Source organism: Triticum dicoccoides, chromosome 4A, assembly GCF_002162155.2.
Source record: "Triticum dicoccoides isolate Atlit2015 ecotype Zavitan chromosome 4A, WEW_v2.0, whole genome shotgun sequence".
Classification (NCBI taxonomy): Eukaryota; Viridiplantae; Streptophyta; class Magnoliopsida; order Poales; family Poaceae; genus Triticum; species Triticum dicoccoides.
The window spans coordinates 168466139-168486182 of NC_041386.1; the positions used below are offsets into that span (position 1 = coordinate 168466139).

The 20044-nt window shown below is 44.3% G+C and overlaps 1 protein-coding gene across 1 annotated transcript; it reads left to right on the forward strand.

Annotated features, from left to right (window-relative positions):
• Positions 1-2476: 2476 nt before the first annotated feature.
• LOC119285565 (mitochondrial import receptor subunit TOM40-1-like) lies at positions 2477-7131 on the forward strand. Its single transcript, XM_037564864.1, has 11 exons — positions 2477-2793; positions 3793-3874; positions 3962-4061; positions 4147-4242; positions 4320-4370; positions 4512-4577; positions 5327-5428; positions 5967-6035; positions 6117-6200; positions 6493-6588; positions 6692-7131. Exons 1-11 carry the CDS (start codon positions 2586-2588, stop codon positions 6746-6748), a joined length of 1011 nt encoding a protein of 336 aa, XP_037420761.1. The 5' UTR covers positions 2477-2585; the 3' UTR covers positions 6749-7131.
• Positions 7132-20044: the final 12913 nt, after the last annotated feature.

Below are 20044 nucleotides of genomic sequence, written 5' to 3' on the forward strand. Positions count from 1 at the left end.
GGGTAGGATGCAAGGGGTCAACAAGGGGTGCACAAGGGCTAGTAATGTACTTGTTTAAGTGTTATTGATTGAAAAATCTCAAGCATCTCAATTTTCCACTCATGAAAGAACTCTCCATCAAGTATAGGTACTCTATGTCTAAGACCCCCAACGTAGACTCAACCATCTTTTAATTTCTTTAAGTTGAGGTGAAGTTTTAGCACAAGTTTAAACATTCACAATACATTTCAAGCAAGCATGGCAAGAGTATATGAGCAGCGGAAAGTAAAGCATGCAAGTTGCAAGAAAGCAAAGAGATGGGATTGGAGTGTGCAAACGCAATTGGAGACACAGAGATTTTTGGCGTGGTTCCGATAAGTGGTGCTATCGTACATCCACGTTGATGGAGACTTCAACCCAAGAAGGGTAACGGTTGCGCGAGTCCACAAAGGGCTCTACCCACGAAGGGTCCACGAAGAAGCAACCTTGTCTATCCCACCATGGCCATCGCCCACGAAGGACTTGCCTCACTTGGGTAGATCTTCACGAAGTAGGCGATCTCCTTGCCCTTACAAACTCCTTGGTTCAACTCCTCAATCTTGACGGAGGCTCCCAAGTGACACCTAACCAATCTAGGAGACACCACTCTTCAAAAGGTAATAGATGGTGTGTTGATGATGAACTCCTTGCCCTTGTGCTTCAAATGATAGTCTCCCCAACACTCAACTCTCTCACACAGATTTGGATTTGGTGGATAGATGATTTGAGTGGAAAGCAACTTGGGAAGGGCCAGAGATCAAGATTCTTGTGGTTGGATTGGGATATCTTGGTCTCAACACATGAGTAGGTGGTTCTCTCTCAGAAAATGAATGCTGGAAGTGTAGGCATGTTCTGATGCTCTCTCCATGAATGGAGGATGGGTGAAGGGGTATATATAGCCTCCACACAAAATCTAGCCGTTACACATAATTTACCAAACTCGGTGAGACCGAACCATGAAACTCGGTCAGACGATTTAGTTCAAAATGTGAACATTAGAATTTTTGGTGGGACCGATATGATCAACTCGGTGTGACCGGTGTGCTATGGTTAGGGTAAAACCTCAACTCGGTTTGACCGATTACACAAACTCGGTGGGACCGATTTTGGTAATAAGCAAAACAGAGAGTTGGCCAAGCAAACTCGATGAGACCGAAATTATTGCAACAGGTAACAGAGAGTTTGCAAGCCCATCTCGGCGAGACCGAGATCCCATCAGTGAGACCGAACTGATTAGGGTTTCTGGCAGTGGCTATGTCAAGTGAACTCGGTGGCACTGGATATATCAAATCGATGGGGCCGAGTTTGACTTTTGGTTTGGGACATATGTTGATATGAGAAAGTGGTTGATGGCTTTGAAGCATATCACTAAGCACTTTGAGCAAGCAAGGCATTAAGCAACACCTCATCCCTTTTAATAGTATTGGCTTTCCTATGGACTCAATGTGATCTTGGATCACTAAAATGAAAATGTAGAGTCTTGAGCTTTTACCAATCCTTGTCCTTAGCTTCTTGAAAGGGTTCCACATCTTCTTGTCCACGCCACTCCACTATTGAACTCATATGAAATAAACTAGATAAATGTATTAGTCCAAACAAGAGATATGTTGGCATTAATTACCAAAATCACCCAAAGAGCACTTATACTTTCAGTAACACACACATCAAGAAAATGTTTTTATTGCTAATGTGTTCATTGTTTCGCCTCTTTTTATCTTGTCCAATTTGTATCATATCCCATATTCTTTTCAAATCTGAAATGTTTACAAATTCACAAGGAATTACCATTTTCTCTATAAATGCTTGTGATTGGAACGAACACCGTTAAGATGGGGAGGGGGACGAAGGGACTTATTCCATCCCATGATGTCACTGTCACATCAACGTCAGTGCTGGCACACCTGAACGAAAGCCTACATGACAAGAAGTACACATCGTAGTACACATCGTACGAACAACCAAGTTTCTCTTCAACTTCTTGCGCTTAGATGGCGGGGAACAACAACCTTATAACGCATAAGAGGGAGAAACCCTAGCGGCGGGTCCTCTTCATCCTTTTGTGCTTCAATGACCGTTCAAGATGTAGAGGAACAACATCGTTAACAGAGAAGAGGGAAAAACCCTAGCATTCCATAAGATTGTTACCATGATGAATGGATATATAAGCCCTGTTCGGAACTTTCCCGCTCCACAAAGTTGGGGAGTTGGGGTTTGACAGCTTCATTAAATTCAGATAAAGTATGGTCCGCTCCCGGAGCGGAGAGAAGCCGAACGCAGCCATATAATCCCTGATTCTGATTCTTATTTTTTTAATAGTGGTCGGTCCTTTTTTTGTGAGAGAGAAACCACCGGTCGGTCTTTGGGATCTCAGAAAAAAAACGCAGAAAAAAAGACACCTCCGAAGAACTCAGGAGAGCCCGCCGATCTGCAGTACTAGTAGAAACCAAGAGCAAAGTCAGGTGGCCCCCCGAAACAGATCCACCTCCTCAGCGTCGCGTGGTGGGAAGACGAGAACCTCCCAAAGGCCAAAGCCCACCCCATAACCCCTAACCTAGGGTTTCTTCGCCATGGGATCCGCCGCCTCCGCCGCCTCCGACGCAGCGCCGCCATCGCCTTCTCCAGCGCAACCACACGGGGCCGCGCCGCCGTATGGGGTTGGGCTCGCCGGCATCCTCCCTCCGAAGCCGGATGGGGATGATAAGAAGGAGGAGAAGGTGGACTACCTCAACCTCCCTTGCCCCGTGCCGTACGAGGAGATCCAGCGCGAGGCCCTCAGTTCGTCCCCTTCCCCTCTCTTTTTTTAGTTTTATTTATTTTAAACTGCCATTGTGTGTTAATTGCTGCAGCATTGCTAAACTGCCAGTTGATGTATATGTGTGTGCTCTTATGGTTGGTAATGAAGTTGTGCCATAATCCTTTCCTTGGTCGCGATTTGGTTGCTTGACGTGGATTATTATGAGGTTCCTGTAATCTGTAAATGTTTTTGTGACTTGCTGTTAGGATCAAAAGCTACAGAGTAGCCAAGTTTAGTCCATCTGAGATCAAGGGAGCACCAAAGCACTACTTCGATGCAACAGTTGTATAGAAATATATGATGTCGATGTTCTCCAGAACTTACACCAAAGTATACCATTTCTCTTGTAAAAGGATCCTTAAGCAGAGCAACCTTGTCATTTTTTCATATATCATACATAATTTAGAGTTAACAAAGGGATCATACGGTGCTTAACATGATCTTTTTATTGTACTTCTCTAGATATTATTGTTAGGTAGTGGAACAGTGTTATGATTTAGGAAATGAACCAATATCTCAATCATTCATGCCTCCACTATCCACAGTTTATTCCTTGTGTTAAGACGCTTTGCACATGGACACGGTCTGTCTCAGACTTTCAACTTTGACAGATAGTTTTTATGACAGGTTGGTAAAAAACTGCAAATGGTGAGATTATGAAAATATTTCTGTGAGAAATCTAGTAATAATACAGCTGTGAACAAATTCAATACCGTAAGATTTCCAATTCTCAGTTACACCTTACTAATTGACAAGAGAGATGCATTTGATGTGACATTATGGTCACCGTGGGCTTTATTTAGGCCTTCATAATTCTTTGAATATTTACATAACTAAATATGCAATTTTAAACTTGGAAGGGAATTTAATTGTTTGCTTTGCTCATTTGGTGTTTACCTACCTGGCTACCTGCTTGCTCTATATGCAGTTTGGCTCTTGAGCTTTCTTTCATGGGATTTACTGACATGCTCAATTTGCAGTGTCTCTGAAGCCTGAACTTTTTGAAGGTTTGAGGTTTGACTTCACAAAGATGTTAACCCAGAAGTTCGCTCTTAGCCATAGGTGAGACAAAATGCAAAATGTTGGTGATACTTCTTTTTTGTCTTATTTATGATGTATGCCGACAACTTATTACTGACATCTTAACAGTGTCCTTATGGGTTCCCTGGAAGTTCCATCTCAGTCAGCTGATGTTATAAAAGTCCCAACATCACAGTATGAATTTGGTGCCAATTTTTTAGATCCAAAGGTTTGTTCTCTTCACATTTGATATAATTCTGTGGTATCTTGTATTTATGAACTCTGTTTTTAACTGTGTATGGAATTTTCCGTAGTTAATGCTTATCGGAAGGTTGATGACTGATGGAAGGCTGAATGCTCGTGTGAAATGTGATCTGACAGAGAATCTCGCGCTGAAAATAAATGCGCAGGTAGCTGAATTTGATATTTTTTTTGTTTGGTGACTTCTATTTTACTCCTTTTTTGCTGATGGTTTCCTGTTTTCCAGCTTACTAGTGAGCCTCATTACTCTCAAGGGATGTTCAACTTTGACTACAAGGTAAGCTATATCTGTGTTCCAAGCATATCTGTTCAGCTACATTAGCTGTCAGTTACTTATAACCATGCTTAATTTTTCTCTTAGTGTGTGCTTCTACCCAACTACTACCTTCTGTTAACATTTTATTGCACATTTATATAGGGCACAGACTATCGAGCACAGTTTCAAATTGGAAACAATGCGTTCTATGGGGCAAATTATATCCAGGTAAAGATCATTATTTCCTAGTTTCGTTGTCGTACTCTACCTGCATCACCCAAGGGAAACAAAAAGGGAATACAAGTATATTCAGTCTTCTCTGTAGTTGTCTATTTGTTCCTTGACTGTTTAAATTCTGCACAGGAGTCCAGGAATTTCTGTTGATGTGTTTATCTTCAGTTTTTGCCCTTTGCTGTCTTTTGAGCTTCTTCTATATCATGTTCCCTGACCACGTCCTATCTGGCTAGTGTTGTGGCTATGCTTCAGGCCCAGCATATTTTGCAGTTTTGGTTCTGTTGAACCTTGAGCTTGTTTAATGTTTTGACTTGAAACAAACTACACTTTTGTATAACAGGCTATAGAATATTGCAGTATTAAATTTGTTTACAATTTAAAAATAACTTGGCCACTGTAAGATTTATGCATTTTGTTGCTATCTGATATCTGATGGAAATACATCAATAGTTTGTGCCAGTGATGTTTACAGTTTCAGCGTTCCACTGTAAGATTTGTGCATTTTGTTGCTTTCTGTTAGGATCACAGCAATAATTTGTAGCAGTGATGTTTACATTTTTCACTGGACTCAACTTATGCTTAGAATCAGCTCAAAACTTTGTTAGTGGCAAACATATTTTACATTAATTACTAAATAACCTTGCTGCACATATGAGAGTTGGTTTGTGATAAAGTGGGCAAATACATGTTTTTTTATCTACTCTTTGTGTTGACAACGGGATACCAATTTTTCGGTGTTCCAGAGTGTTACGCCAAATTTGTCGATGGGAACAGAGATATTCTGGCTTGGTCAGCAAAGGAAGTCAGGAATTGGATTTAATTCTCGCTACAATACAGATAAGATGGTAAGGAACTTCATAAGTCTTTTCTGTTTGAATGGCATGTAGGTTGAACTTCCGCATGTGCCATACTTAAGTTTACAAGCCCATCCATTTATTGCTGGTATAAAGGATTAATTTGGGGAGGGATTTGAAAAACTCTCACTTTTTTGTTTGTCTTTGACAAAAAAATAGCCATTCCTTTATGTCGCTTGCATGTGGGGTCTGGGGCCACCTGTCAATGACACAAGGTGTGGCTTTTGCGTCAAAGCACAAAGAAAAATGTGCCAGTTTGTCAAATTTTCAGTTCAGATTGTGGTTTAATAGGTCTATATGTATAAGGGAAATTAAGACAGGCTATCCCCATGCACATCTTACCGTATCGAGAAGAAATAAGAGAGAGCAGAGTTTTTTGCTTGATCAATCACTATTTGCTCACATGACTTGAATATTCACTCATGTTACGTGTAGAGAATTGATTTACTATGAGAATGCAAGCTGATACATAGCAAATGAAGCTACTATAGGAATGCAGGCTGAACACTATCTTTTACGACCATTGCAGGTGGGTACTCTACAGGTTGCTAGCACTGGTATTGTTGCGTTAAGTTATGTCCAGAAAGTTTCTGAAAAGGTTAGACACTACTATTATGAACATGAATTATTTGCATGCTATTTTAACCAGGTTCTAACTTGTAAGTATACCGAAGTGCAGGTGTCTCTTGCTACTGACTTTATGTATAACCACATGTCCAGAGATGTGACTTCCAGCGTTGGTTACGATTATATCCTTAGGCAGGTCAGTGTCGCTTACAACACATTTGAGTATTTGACATTCTATATTACTACCTCTGTCCCTAAATATAAGACGTTTTTCAGTTCAAATCAAACTGCAAAACCGTCTTATATTTAGGGACTATGTATTAATGCATTAATTAGCCTTAACTGGGTTCTTTATCTGCATGGTCTTGTTGCTGCCAATGGATATATATGTACCAACAGTATAAAACCATGTACTCTCACCGGTGTGGTGCCGTTTTTTCTGAAATTTCTTTTTGTTAGCTTAAGTTTCTTATTGCATTCCATTACAGTGCCGTCTAAGGGGCAAAGTTGACTCAAATGGTGTCGTTGCTGCATACTTGGAGGAGAGATTGAACATGGGTGTGAACTTTCTTCTGTCTGCAGAGGTATGAGCTGTAGTATGCCGTTTCTGATAAAAATGTTTCCTTCCCCTCAGCAATCCTAATATTTTTGGATCACCATCTTCTGAACTTGTGTTTTGTGACACAGATTGACCATCCAAAGAAGAACTACAAGTTTGGTTTTGGAATGACTGTAGGAGAATAGATATGCTCACAGCAATTACTGTGAGAGGACTACAGATGTCTCCTCAGTTCGTTATAAGTGCAGGTTTACCATGTGGTCTCGGTTCAAGTGTTCGGGACCTACAGATTCGCTCCTCAAGCGTTGCAGGCTTTTTTCGGTGTACTTGCGGTTGTCTCGTTTCAGCTGCTTTAGATAGCATGGGCGTTTGGGCGTCCATGATTCTTTGTTTATCTAAAACAAGCTGAAACGTTGTTGTAATAATGTTCACTTGGTTGTTGGAGATTTTTGACCCTTAGGTTCCCAGCAATAGGCTTCTGTGAAATGACCGTACTCCACAAGCTACAGATTATACATTGAGAATTCATGTGCAATCTTTGCTCTCATATCAGTTATATGTTCTTGCATGTGGGGCCACCAAGTCTTTCCTGCACGAATTGTTCTCTCATAGGAGTAGTTGCATTCTTTCAGTGCCTGGCCGATCTGGATTCTGACAACTGACACAAATGAGCCCCCGTTTGCATCTCAAAGAGGTGCATCATGGAACCACCTGTGCCACCCTTTATCACCACACTTCTTGCTCTCGCACTTGCTTGGTTTCTCCGTTTGGATGCCGGGTTGAGGGAGAGTTTTCTTTTCCTGAAGTGACGTTCGATCGCCTTGCTAATGCTAGGAAACAAGTTTCAAGTTTGTGAGAAAATCATTAAGCTTGATGGCAAATATGACCCTGAGGTCTGACACCGACAATCTGGCCACAACAACCTCGTCGCCTACAAGAACCACATGCTAAATTCTGACGAGTGTGTGGCAGCAACGTAATGTGCAGCACTCGCCACATCTGGGAACGCCTGGCTCAGATGCATACTCGACAGAGGCGAAGTTAGTTCCCCAAAACATGCATAATAACCTTGTCCACAAAAGGAAAGGCAGACAAACGTCAACGAAGAGGTCGTAGCACGAGAGGAGAAACTATTAAAGAGAAACGAGAGAGAGAGGGAGACAGAGAAGTAAAAGTGAATTTTTATTTTCATTGATGATGGGTTACATATATATAGCCCTCGAAGGGGTGTCTTCTAAAAGACACAAGGCAACTGCCTCCTTTAGAAAAAGTAGAGATTAATAGGATTAATTAAATCCTAACACTCCCTCTAATCCATACTTGTCAGTGTAAGTATCATCATCTTGAGAAGCTCCTCCAAAAACACTGTGGAAAAAATATAAGAAGATAGGTGTTCCATATGTTGCTAAAACTCCTTCAAACCCAGTGGGAAAATGAGAAGAAAATGATGCAACATATAATGGTTATTGTCTCTTTTAACTCAATACGAGAAAATCCATAGAGTTTAGAGGACAATAAATATGTCGTATATACTTTCCTAAAAACCCCGGTGGGGAAAACAGAAAGTATGACATATGATCTCATGTTGATATTACCTCATTAAAAACCTTTATGAGAACCTATAAAGTAAACTCATGAGGGAAAAAAAATAGTATAATATGATGCATTGAACATGAACAATTCAGGAAGATACCCCCCCGATTCTTGCAAAAATTCAAAGTCGTCACATACCAAAACATAGAAGTTGGTAGAGACCCGCTGAACAAATCAATCGCATGATTTGACTTGCAAGATATGTAATATAGTGATATTGCTTATTATGTAACATGTTTGCATCCGGGCAACACAAGAAACATTATCGTTGAGATAATGGTTGGTGAATGTAGCCATGAGGTCTGATCTGAAGACTCTTCATGAGAGGGCTACCACACCTAATAGGAACACTAAACTTGTCTATGATCTGATAGTGGGGATCTGATCGATGTATCCAATGATATTGGTGTTCAGATTTCTCCGAAAACTGAAAAACCAGGACAAGATGTTTCATGCCTTGAAGATATTGAAAGATATTCTTGAGTACCAACCAATTGTGTTTGGTGGATCCAATGGCATTATGGAACGTTGAGTCCCAATATCTCATTTCCATCATCTCTTGGTCTAATAGATCTTTCTCTACGTCTAGAGAATGAACTAACATGAGAGTTATGGATAGATCAGATTTGTCCACAATGAATTTCTCCAATATATTTTGAATATAGACAACATAGCATACCATAATGTATGAATGAAGGTGCTCAAGTTGCAGTAACGAGCGGTATTTTGGTTTACCCAAATCCTTTATTTTAAAGTCCGTCACTTAAATGATTACATGTGTCATCATTGCAGACACACAACACATGGATAATCATCATTGTAGGAGTAATCCTTGTGTATAAGGATCTCACTACGTCGGTTGTACCATATGTACCGACAACAATAAGCCGTATGGTGGCTTACCGATTTTACACAATGTATGTTGAATTTTGTATTTCGATTCAGAATTGAGATTCCATCGGAAATCAATCATATATGTCTGAATCTAGTGATCCACATGGATATGTGATCACTACATCTATCAACTGCAGAGATAGATGATTTTGAACTGCCAATGATATAAGTTATCAGAATGAGATTCCACCTGTGGAGAATAGTTGGGTATCTACGTGAACCCTTGTGCTACAATACTTGCTCTTTGTTTCACCACCTCGTTATTCTCAATTCTGTTTCCAAAAGAAAACCGGTGTAGGTATTGCTTATGAATACCTTCTCATTATTGAGCAAGATCATTTCTACCTAGATTATACCCTTTGCTTGAGTTCAGTCCGAGTGTTGTTCACACTTTGCCATGGCCATGGTCTTTGGATCTGAATCATTTGAAAGGTTTTTGCAATCTAGTTGAGAAATGTATGTCGACAATTGTAGACTTCCGGTTATATGATTCTCCAGAATCTATATATCGATATATATATATATATATATATATATATATATATATATATATATATATAGTTGATGGAAATATCGTTACCCATGATGACTGCTCGCGATTTCCCAATGCGGTTGAGTCGGGTATTCCGATGTCCCGGTCATTCTGTGCACTATGACCTGGGTTGGTGGAGGTTTCCCGTCCACTGGGTGTATACTACCCATCAGGTGTCTGTCAACGTGAAGTTGACTTGCATTTACTGATTCATAGTCCTTGATATCCTTGCTTGCGAGAAGCTAAATCCTGATGTACTATTGCCGTACTTCTCCCCCTGTTGCTTTGAACGGGGAGTTTGAGTGGTTTTAGTTGGTACCTCCACTCTTTCTGACATATTTTTCAGGATTGTAGGATTGTATGACACCTTTATATTCAGTAAATGAATGTGGCAGGTTATTTGCAATGAGTTGTGTTGGGGATATTACTATCAGTTGAGACCCGCCCAGGAGGGGCCGGGTCAGCCCCAATGGTGGGTCACGCAAGAAGCCCAGTAAACATTCAAGATTGTAGTTTATTAAGACTTATAGAAGGCCCAAAGGCCTGAAGGCGGTTTAAGGCCTGATATTATGAACCGCCATATGTAAGGAAAGACTTGTAAAGAAAGGCATGTGAAGGAAGTCACTGAGCCGGACACGTTTATAAGCCGGCCGGGACTCTGTAGGCCACCAGGCGTCAACCCATGTATATAAGGGGACGACCCGGTGGCGGCTTAGAAAAAGAAACAACAAGTCGATAACTAAGCCGACGAGTTGAGCCTCTTGGTGATCGAAACCTCAGCAATACCAATCCCAACTAGACGTAGGCTTTTACCTTCATCGTAAGGGGCCGAACTAGTATAAAACTCTCTCATGTCCTTTGTCCCAATTAACCCCTTTAAGCTTCCTAGTGCGATGGCCCTACGACTAAGTCCTTGCTCTAGGACATCTGCCGTGACAATTCCACGACAATTGGCGCCCACCGTGGGGCCAGCGCACAGTGGATTTGAGTTCTTGAAGGGCAACTTCGAAGGGCTCAAGGGATACGCTGTGGGCCGGATGACCAAGAGTCGTCGCGGCAAGCTCTACATTGACGACGAAGGCTGGGGCCCCGAGGCCGGCTCAATTGAGTACGGGTACCGGGTCCCCTTCGGCGGAATTCACGTCTTCATCGGCCGGATCGGCGAGTCAGGCCCTGAGCCGGACGTCCGCACCAACCTCATCGAAATGGCTCAGCGTGCAAGGACCACCCGTGTTCAATTTGTCATGAAGCATGCCTTCGTAGGCTGCATCCACGGCGGTGAATACTCTGAAGGATCGGTGGAGGGCGGTGAAATGGCCGTCTGTTCTGACACTGCATCATCAACGGACGAAACAAACTCTTTGTACCAGCTGCAAGACGGCATGCTCGGGGGCTGTTCCGATGGCAGTAGTATTCCGGACCCTCTTGAGCCGCCGAATTGGGCCGGAGTCTTCATGGCAGGGACACAACCCGGGCAGAACTCTACAGCAGCGGCAACAACAGGTATCGGGTCGGCTGCAGCCGGGTCAGGAGACCCTGCGAGCCCCCCGGCTCAGATTCTAATGGACCTCATGGATAAACCGACGGCTCTGTTGACCGCCATGGTAGAGCCGGCGGATAAAGCCCAGCATGACGCAGAGGTGGCACGCGTGCGTGAAGATATGGTGCAAGCTAAGGAAAATCTAGCCGCAGAGGAAGTCAGGATGGCAGTGGAGCGGGCGGCTTTGGATGTTCGTGCTCAACAGCTTCAAGCGGAGACCTTCCGACTCTCGGTGGATCTTAATGCATCAAACGAGGTCATGAGGAGGAGGCAACGGAAAAATCAGTCACGTCTACCTCTGACGCTTGATCCTAGAAATCTATTCCATACACCCGGGGCTGGGGCAAGCAACCCGCCGGAGGCAAACCGGATCACGACACCCGGCGCACCGGTTCAGCCGCGTGCCATGGAACCACCTCGTGTAATTGCCGCTCCACCTCATTATGTACCAACACCGCCGGATCATTTCTCCAACCCTTTGGAAAACCTCATCGCAGCATCAGCTCGTTTGGCGGCTCTTCCGATGGAAGGTGACTCACCGGCGGCAATCGAAACACGGAGGGTAAGAGAACTTCTTCAAACAGCTTTGGCACAGCAGGATGCGTACTCCTACAGTCGAGACAGGATCCATTCAATTCCTCGCCCAAGCCGGAGCCCGAGTTACAGTAGGCATATGGAGTCCGTAGATATGTCAAGCAATGCTCAACGCCACAACCGGCCATACAGGCATGAGCAGGTGCGGGCTGGGGCCCTTAACTTGGCGGATCAGGAGAGGATTCGTCAAGAGGCAGAACGAGCAGCTCAAATGGCAGCAGATCAGGTGGCTCATCAAACTTTTCCGGCTTATCCAGCAACCTCGGTCGAGGCAGGAGTGGCCACAAGAATCAGAGGCGTGCCTTGCTTGGTGCCGGCCATACGTAATGAGCGTTTGCCAAAGGACTTCAAGGGGCCTCGTAAAGTGCCTAATTACACAGCTGACCTACAACCTGGGGCTTGAATTGAGAGTTACGAGATGGCTATGGAGTTATTGGAGCTCAGCGATGCTGCAATGGCCAAGTTTTCTCCATGATGTTAGATGGAACAGCTCGTACTTGGTTGAAGTGGTTGCCACCCAATTCTATCGATTCATGGGCAGAGTTGAAAGCCCGATTCATCCAGAACTTTAAGGACACGTGTAAGCAGCCTATGTTGATTGTGGACCTGACCAATTGCAAGCAAAAGGATGGTGAGTCCACAACCCATTGGGTGCGCCAGGTCAAGGAGATAATACATTCATCTGATAAGATGGATGCCGGCTCAGCAGTCTTGATGTTGGAGAAAAATTGCCGTTTTGAACCTCTGAAGCAGAAGCTAGGGCGGCTCAAGCGTGACTGTAATGACATGGGAACGTTGATGGTGGCTCTCGTCAAATATGCTGATTCTGATACTACCAAGGACCCGGTGTCTGACAAAGAAAAGGCAACGAAGGGAAAGAAGAACGGCAACGGCAAGGGTCACCAGCATAACCCGGCAAATCAGGGAGGTAATAAACGTAAGGTTGATGAGTTTGTTGCTAACACCAATGCATAGGGCGGTAATCAACGACGCAAGGGCAGACAGCCCCCTTGGTCGGGCGGGTCAGGTCCCACCCTTGAGCAGTTATTAAATGAACCTTGTCCAAAACACGACACCCGGGAGAAGCTAGCCACCCACCCATGAAAAGATTGTACAATCATGAAGGTATTTAAAAATTCAAACACGTTTGATGGAGGACACGGTCCAAGTGGCGGTTCAGGAGGAGTCGGTTTTTACGGCCCGGGCGCCAGTTCAGGTGGAGGAGGATTTCACGGTCAGGGCCATCCTGGTAACCAAGGAGGATATAATCAACAACCCGGTCAGGGTAATCAACAGCAACAATCCGGTTATCAGAGCAACCCGAAACAGCTGAGCAGTGGGCAATACCATGTATTCACCACTAATTTATGTAAGAAGGACCAAAAGCTTCACAAGAGGGCTGTCAATGCCTTGAGCCGGCAATTCCACGTTATCTACGTTGGTCAGAGCAACCCATTGTGTGGAGCAGAGAGGATCACCCGCCCCGGGTTGATAATCCGGGTCACTTGGCCTTGGTAGTGGCACCTCAGGTTGGTGGATACAAGTTCACTAAGGTGCTCATGGATGGAGGCAGCAGTATCAACATCCTCTACTATGAGACGTTCCGCCGGATGGGATTGACTGATAAAAATCTTAAACCATCCAACACTGTTTTTCACGGTGTGGTACCTGGTAAATCGGCATACCCAGTTGGTAAGATTGAACTGGAAGTAGCCTTTGGGGATGAGTATGACTCCAGAGCAGAAAAATCAACCTTTGAGGTGGTTAAGATCAAAAGTCCATATCATGCTCTGTTTGGACGGCCGTCTTATGCCAAGTTCATGGCTCGGCCGTGTTATGTGTATTTGCAGCTCAAGATGCCGGGTCATAAGGGTACCATTACGGTACATGGGAGCCAGAAGATAGCCTTGGAGTGTGAAGAAGGTGATGCTGCCTATGCTGAATCTGTTTGTGCAACAGAGGAGTTAAAATTTTACAAGGATCATGTTGACCCGACAGACATGACGTCATTAAAGAAACCAACAACAAAGCATGAGCCGGCATTGAAATTCAAATCAGACGATGACACTAAGATGGTTGACTTTGTGCCTGGCGACTCATCCAAGCAGTTCATCATCAGTGCAAACTTGGATCCGAAATAGGAAAGCGCGCTCATTGAGTTCATCCGTGAGAACCGGGACATCTTTGCATGGAAACCTTCAGACATGCCGGGTGTCCCGAGGGAATTCACTGAGCACACTCTTAATGTTGATCCAAAGTTCAAACCTGTCAGACAGTTTCTCCGACGGTTAAAGGCGCAAGGCCATTGGAGAAGAGGTGGCCCGGCTCTTGGCGACCGGGTTCATTGTGGAGGTCTTTCACCCCGAATGGTTAGCTAACCCGGTGCTTGTACTAAAAAAGAATGGCACCTGGCGTATGTGTGTGGATTACACCGATCTGAACAAGGCCTGTCCGGCTGATCCTTTTGCACTCCCCCCGTATTGATCAGATCATTGATGCTACGGTGGGTTGCACACGTTTGAGTTTCTTGGATGCTTATTCAGGTTATGATGGCGGTCAAAAATCAAGAGAAGACGGCTTTTATCACTCCTTTTGGAGCTTTCTGCTATGTGTCTATGCCTTTTGGGCTTAAGAGTGCCCAGGCGACTTACCAACTGTGTGTGCAGAATTGTCTTCACGATCAAATTGGGTGCAATGTTCATGCTTATGTGGATGATATAGTGGTAAAATCCAGGAAGGAGGAAACCTTGGTTACAGATCTGAAAGAGACTTTCGATAATCTCTGGATCTACAAAATGATGCTTAACCCAGCCAAGTGTGTTTTTGGAGTCCGAGCCGGCAAGCTCTTGGGTTTTTTGGTGTCCAACCGAGGTATTGAAGCTAACCCGGAGAAAATCAAGGCAACTACATCCCTAGCCAAACCAACATGCATCAATGACGTTCATCGGCTGGCGGGTCATGTTGCTGCTTTAAGCCGGTTCATAAGCCGGTTAGGGGAGAAGGCAATGCCTTTGTATCAGATGATGAAGAAAACAGATGCCTTTATTTGGAGTGATGCTGCAAATACTGCTTTTGAGGATCTGAAGACACAGCTTGCTGAGCCGCTAGTCCTTGCTGCTCCAGTTGAAAAAGAGCCGTTGTTATTATACGTGGCCGCCAACTCACAAGCTGTTAGTGTGGCTATTGTGGTGGAGCGCAAGGAGACTGGCAAGGAACATCCGGTTCAACGGCCGGTTTACTACGTCAGTGAGGTGTTGATTGAATCCAAGCAACGATATCCACATTGGCAGAAGCTCGTATATGGGGTGTTCATGGCAAGTCGGAAGCTTAAGCATTACTTTCAGGGACATCCAATCACCGTGGTTAGCTCTGCTCCTTTGGGAGACATCATTCAAAATAGAGAACCCACTAGGCGAGTCGCCAAGTGGGCAATTGAGCTTGGGTCTCATGGGTTGAAGTATGTGCCACATACTGCGATCAAATCTCAAGCACTGGTTGACTTCATTAATGACTGGACAGCGATGCAGATGCTAGAAGAGAAACCAGACAACACGTATTGGACTATTCATTTTGATGGGTCCAGACAGTTGGAAGGCTCGGGGGCTGAAGTTGTGTTAACTTCTCCGCGAGGTGACAAATTTTGTTATGTGTTACGGTTGATGTTTCCTTGCACTAACAATGCAACAGAGTATGAAGCCTTGCTCCATGGTCTTCGAGTGGCAAAAGAGATGAGTTTGAGCCGGGTCAGATGTCTTGGCGACTCAGATCTAGTGGCTCAACAGGTATGTGGCAAGTGGGATTCCAAGGACCCTCTCATGGCGTCTTGTCGTCGGGAGGTTGATGCCGTTGCAGGGCATTTTAAAGGTTATCAGGTGGAGCACATTGACCGTCGAAAGAATGAAGCGGCTGATGCCTTAAGCCAGTTGGGATCTCAGCGTAAGCCGGCACCACCTAACACCTTTTTGGATGTTTTGCATAACCCCTCTGTCAAGTTGCCCACAGAAGAATATTTAGCTGTTCCTGACCCGGAGGCGCAGTTGGTGGCGGCTCTTCATGTCATCCCAGATTGGACAGTACCGTTCTTGGCTTACATAACCCGGGGAGAGTTGCCAGCGGATGAGACCCTGGCTTGACAGATAACCCGGCAGTCTAAGTCAATGACGATTTCAGATGGAGAGTTATACCATCGCAGTGTTTCCGGAGCGTTTCATCGGTGTGTTTCCCCCGAAGAAGGTCAAGAAATCCTTCGTGAGATCCATGAAGGCAATTGTGGTCATCACGCCGGGTCAAAATCTTTGGTGGCCAAGGCGTTTCGTCACGGTTTTTACTGGTTGACGGCTCATGCTGATGCAGAAGATCTGGTCAGTAGATGTGATGGATGTCAAAAAGTTTGCATGACGAGCACATGTGCCGGCTCAAGAGCTCCGGATGATTCCAATCACTTGGCCGTTTGCGGTCTGGGGGCTTGACATGGTAGGACCTTTCAAAATGTCTAAGGATAAAAAGACACATCTCTTGGTGGCAGTTGATAAATTCACCAAGTGGGTTGAGGCGGAGCCTGTGAGTAAGTGTGACGCTGCCACGGCGGTTCAGTTCATGAAAAAGGTGATCTTCCATTTTGGTTTTCCACACAGCATTATCACTAACAATGGCACTAATCTGTCCCAAGGGGCTATGGAGGAATTTTGTCAACGAGAGCACATCCGGCTTGATGTTTCTTCTATAGTTCGTCCTCAATCCAATGGTCAAGCTGAGAGAGCCAATCAGGAAATTTTGAAAGGGCTCAAACCCTGGCTTATGGTTCCTTTACAGCGAACGCCGGGTTGTTGGGTAAAGGAATTACCCTCGGTGTTATGGAGTATCAACACCACACCTAACAGGTCTACAGGTTACACATCTTTCTTCATGGTTTATGGAGCAAAAGCAGTGTTGCCTAGTGACATCCGTCATGACTCGTCCCGTGTGGCGGCTTATGTTGAAGCTAATAATGAACAAGCCCGAGAGGATGCACTTGACTTGTTGGATGAAGAAAGAGACTTAGCAGCGGCCCGGTCAGCAATTTATCAACAGGACCTGCGCCATTATCACAGCCGCCGGGTTAAGTCCAGGACTTTTCAGGAAGGCGACTTGGTGCTCCGGCTCATCCAGGATCTATCAGATGCACACAAGTTATCCCCACCTTGGGAAGGACCCTTTGTGGTCAGTAAGAACTTAAATAATGGGTCATATTACCTCATTGACGTTCAAGAGCACAAAAACTCACGTAAGTCGGAGGAGGAGACGCGTCGGCCATGGAACACTGCTCAACTTCGGCCATACTACACCTGAGCCACCGGCTCTCATCATGTACATACTTTAACATTGTGTATACCATGATAAGCAATAAAATAAGACCACCGGTCTCTTTTCTTTTCAAAGATTATGCATCTTTGTTATTTCTTATTTTCAAATGACTATTAAGGAGCTGATCATATTTGAATCAAGTTTAACCTTTTTGGTCCAGCTTATGATCGTATCCGAATATAGCTGCAAATCTCATGGTCACTTGGGGGCTTCCTGTTCAAACATAGGTCGTATTTGAACCAAAGAGAACATAGCTGTCGTAACCCTCTTGATCGGCTCAAGGCCAAACTCACTTGGGGGCTTCTTGATCGTATCCGAATCATAGCTTAACCCCTTTTTGGGTCCGACTTGGATCGTATTCAAATCAGGGTCGTTAAAAACCTCTCAAGGTCATTTGGGGGCTTCCTGTTCAAACATAGGTCATATTCGAACCAAAGAGAACATAGCTGTTGGTACCCTCTTGATCGGCGCAATGCCAAAGCCACTGAGGGCTATATGGTCGTATTTGAACCTTAGCTTAACCCCTTTGGTCCAGTTTACTGATCGTATTCGAATCAGAAACCCCCAACCTTTTGAATACATGGTTAAATTATGCTTATTATCTGTTGCTTGCTTTTTAGTTTTTTGTTGTTTCAATATTTCAAACAATTAGCTTGGTCTTCTTCACTGGCTCGACTATTTGACAACACAGCCGCCCGGGTCATTCAAACCAGCGGTTTAAGGATCAAGAGGTGCAACCTACCAAGGTATAATGATCATTGAGTATTCAAAAAAGCATTGGCTTCTCATAAAGATTGAATTATCAAATTCATCACCCGGGTTATTTAAACCGGCGGTCTAGGGATCAAAAGGTACAAGGTATGGTTATTACTTATACACAATCACCTGCTGCATTAACTAAAAGAGTTAGTTTCAGCCCTTGTCCTTTATTTATATATGTCTCTGGTTCCTATTGTGGTAAACGTATTGGCTATAAATTGGGTGTTTTAACCCGTTTGGTTCTAAGCCGCCAAGCCAGTCTTTTCTTTGTATCTATAGGAACAGAGTTCAAATGTTGCAGAAACAAATATTAAAGACGATGCATACATTGGCATCAGGAAACACAGACTCACATAAAAGTGTTTTATGCGCGATGGCATAAGCAAAGCATATAGTGTTTTCACAGCTAAGCTATTACAAGACTTTATAAGCCCACGAAGATGATCATTGTTCCTCCCTTGCCGGTTCACCACCTTCTGTTGGCTGGAAGTTGGGTTTTAACCAATCAAAACCGTTCACGGCGACAAATTCGACTTCGTCGTCGATCAGGCCGACCGGGTCAACTTCCGAGGCAAATGTGTCTTCTCTTAATGGTGGGATCAAATCGGTTACCTTGTACGAGGGAGTGGCCATCTTCTTATTCTCACTATCAAAACCCGGCTGGTATTTATCAACATTGGTATCATCTCCAAGGGTGGTTGCCTAAGGCCGGACTCCGCGCACGCAAGCCATGAAGTCATCGTGATCAAAAGGAGACCCATCTTCCTTCACGGTGGGATAGCCTCTGGCCATGTCCGCCGGGTCTAGGTCTGGCACCCAAGCCTTGGAGCGGCTCAGGGCAGTCAAAGCTCTGGCTCGCGTGCAGGAGCGTTTCACTTCTTGAAACCTGGCAGGAAGGATTGTCAGTTTCTTCAGGACGACGCTGAGCCGGTTGGGTCCTTGATTAGCAGGAGAGATGGCGGCAAGAGCCCGCTGTGCGCCAATATACAGTTGTTCTACCAAAGTATATAATGCCTTCAGTTTAATCAACGGGTCTTGGCTCAGATTTTTGCTTCGAGGGCCTGCATAAATTTTATACGCAAAGTCAGCTGGCAGCTTATACTCCGGATCAGCAAAAAGCATACAAAGTTAAAGTCGGACGGCTTACCAAAGATGGCAGCTACCATTTGAGACACCCGACCCTTTAACCCGTTCAATTCTGTTGAAATCTCTTCAAGAGCTGTTTCGGCCTTCTCAGCACATTGGGTCAGAAGCGTTTTTTCCTCCTCCCAAGTTTTCTTCTTGGCAGCAAAGCTGGTCTTTAAATTTTCCCTCTTAGAGAGACTTATTTGCAGTTTGGAGTTAGCAGATTGGATTTCTGCCTCCTGACCCGCCAGCCGGGTCTTCGCATCAGTCAATTGCGAGTTTAATTCAGATAAGGCATTCTGCAAAACATTCAGATGAGTCAAGATTTGGTTTCAAGTTTAAAAGTCAAGATTCAAGTCTCAAGTACTTTACAAACAAACTACTTGACACTTGGGGGCTAATGTATGCCAAAACAAATTTTTATGAATCTAAAGACATATTTTAAGTCCTAAAGTACTTTACAAAGTAACATCACTTGGCACTTGGGAACTAATGTATGCAATTCAGCAAGGTTGTCAAGGTTAAGCCGTAGTATTAAGTTTCTTTCAAAATGGTACAAATCAATTTAAAGTACTGGCTCATTTATGATCAAAAAGAACCGGCCCTTGGGGACTACAGGTGAAGCTTTGTTCTATTGGATTCAAGGAAAATTTCAAAGGTAAAGGTCTTAGCCTATATTATAAAGTCTACAGATCATTCCGTTTCTCTCATAATCCGAAGACTTGGGGGCTGAAGGAATATAGATAAGCCGGAAGAGCGTACCTCGTATTTTAACTGTAGCTGCTTGACCATTTCAATCTCAGAATCGCGGCTGGAGTGTACATGGCTAAGATAGCCGGATAAGATATCATTGGCATTTAGATGGTCATAGTTGGCAATGTCAAAGTGAACTTTCTGCCTCTCCAAAGCCTCTTGTTTTGCTGTACACCGAGCCAGCGCGGTTGGGTTCCCCGGTTCAATAAAGCGGCTCATGGTAATATGAACATCTTGTGCAGACGGAGACGGCGGGTTGGCTGAGCTTGATGGTCCGGTTGTGGAAGGATTCACAGTGGTCTCGTTAAATGACGGCTCAGGAGGATTTGCTTCGGTGTCAGCAGGCGG

What these genes read in the sequence shown, in the direction of transcription:
- LOC119285565 (XM_037564864.1), top strand. Translation starts at nt 2,586, where the DNA reads ATGGGATCCGCCGCCTCCGCCGCCTCCGACGCAGCGCCGCCATCGCCT. An exon ending in GCTACAATACAGATAAGATG is followed by an intron (nt 5,429 to 5,966) that starts GTAAGGAACTTC and finishes CGACCATTGCAG; the next exon opens with GTGGGTACTCTACAGGTTGC. An exon ending in ACTTTCTTCTGTCTGCAGAG is followed by an intron (nt 6,589 to 6,691) that starts GTATGAGCTGTA and finishes TTTGTGACACAG; the next exon opens with ATTGACCATCCAAAGAAGAA.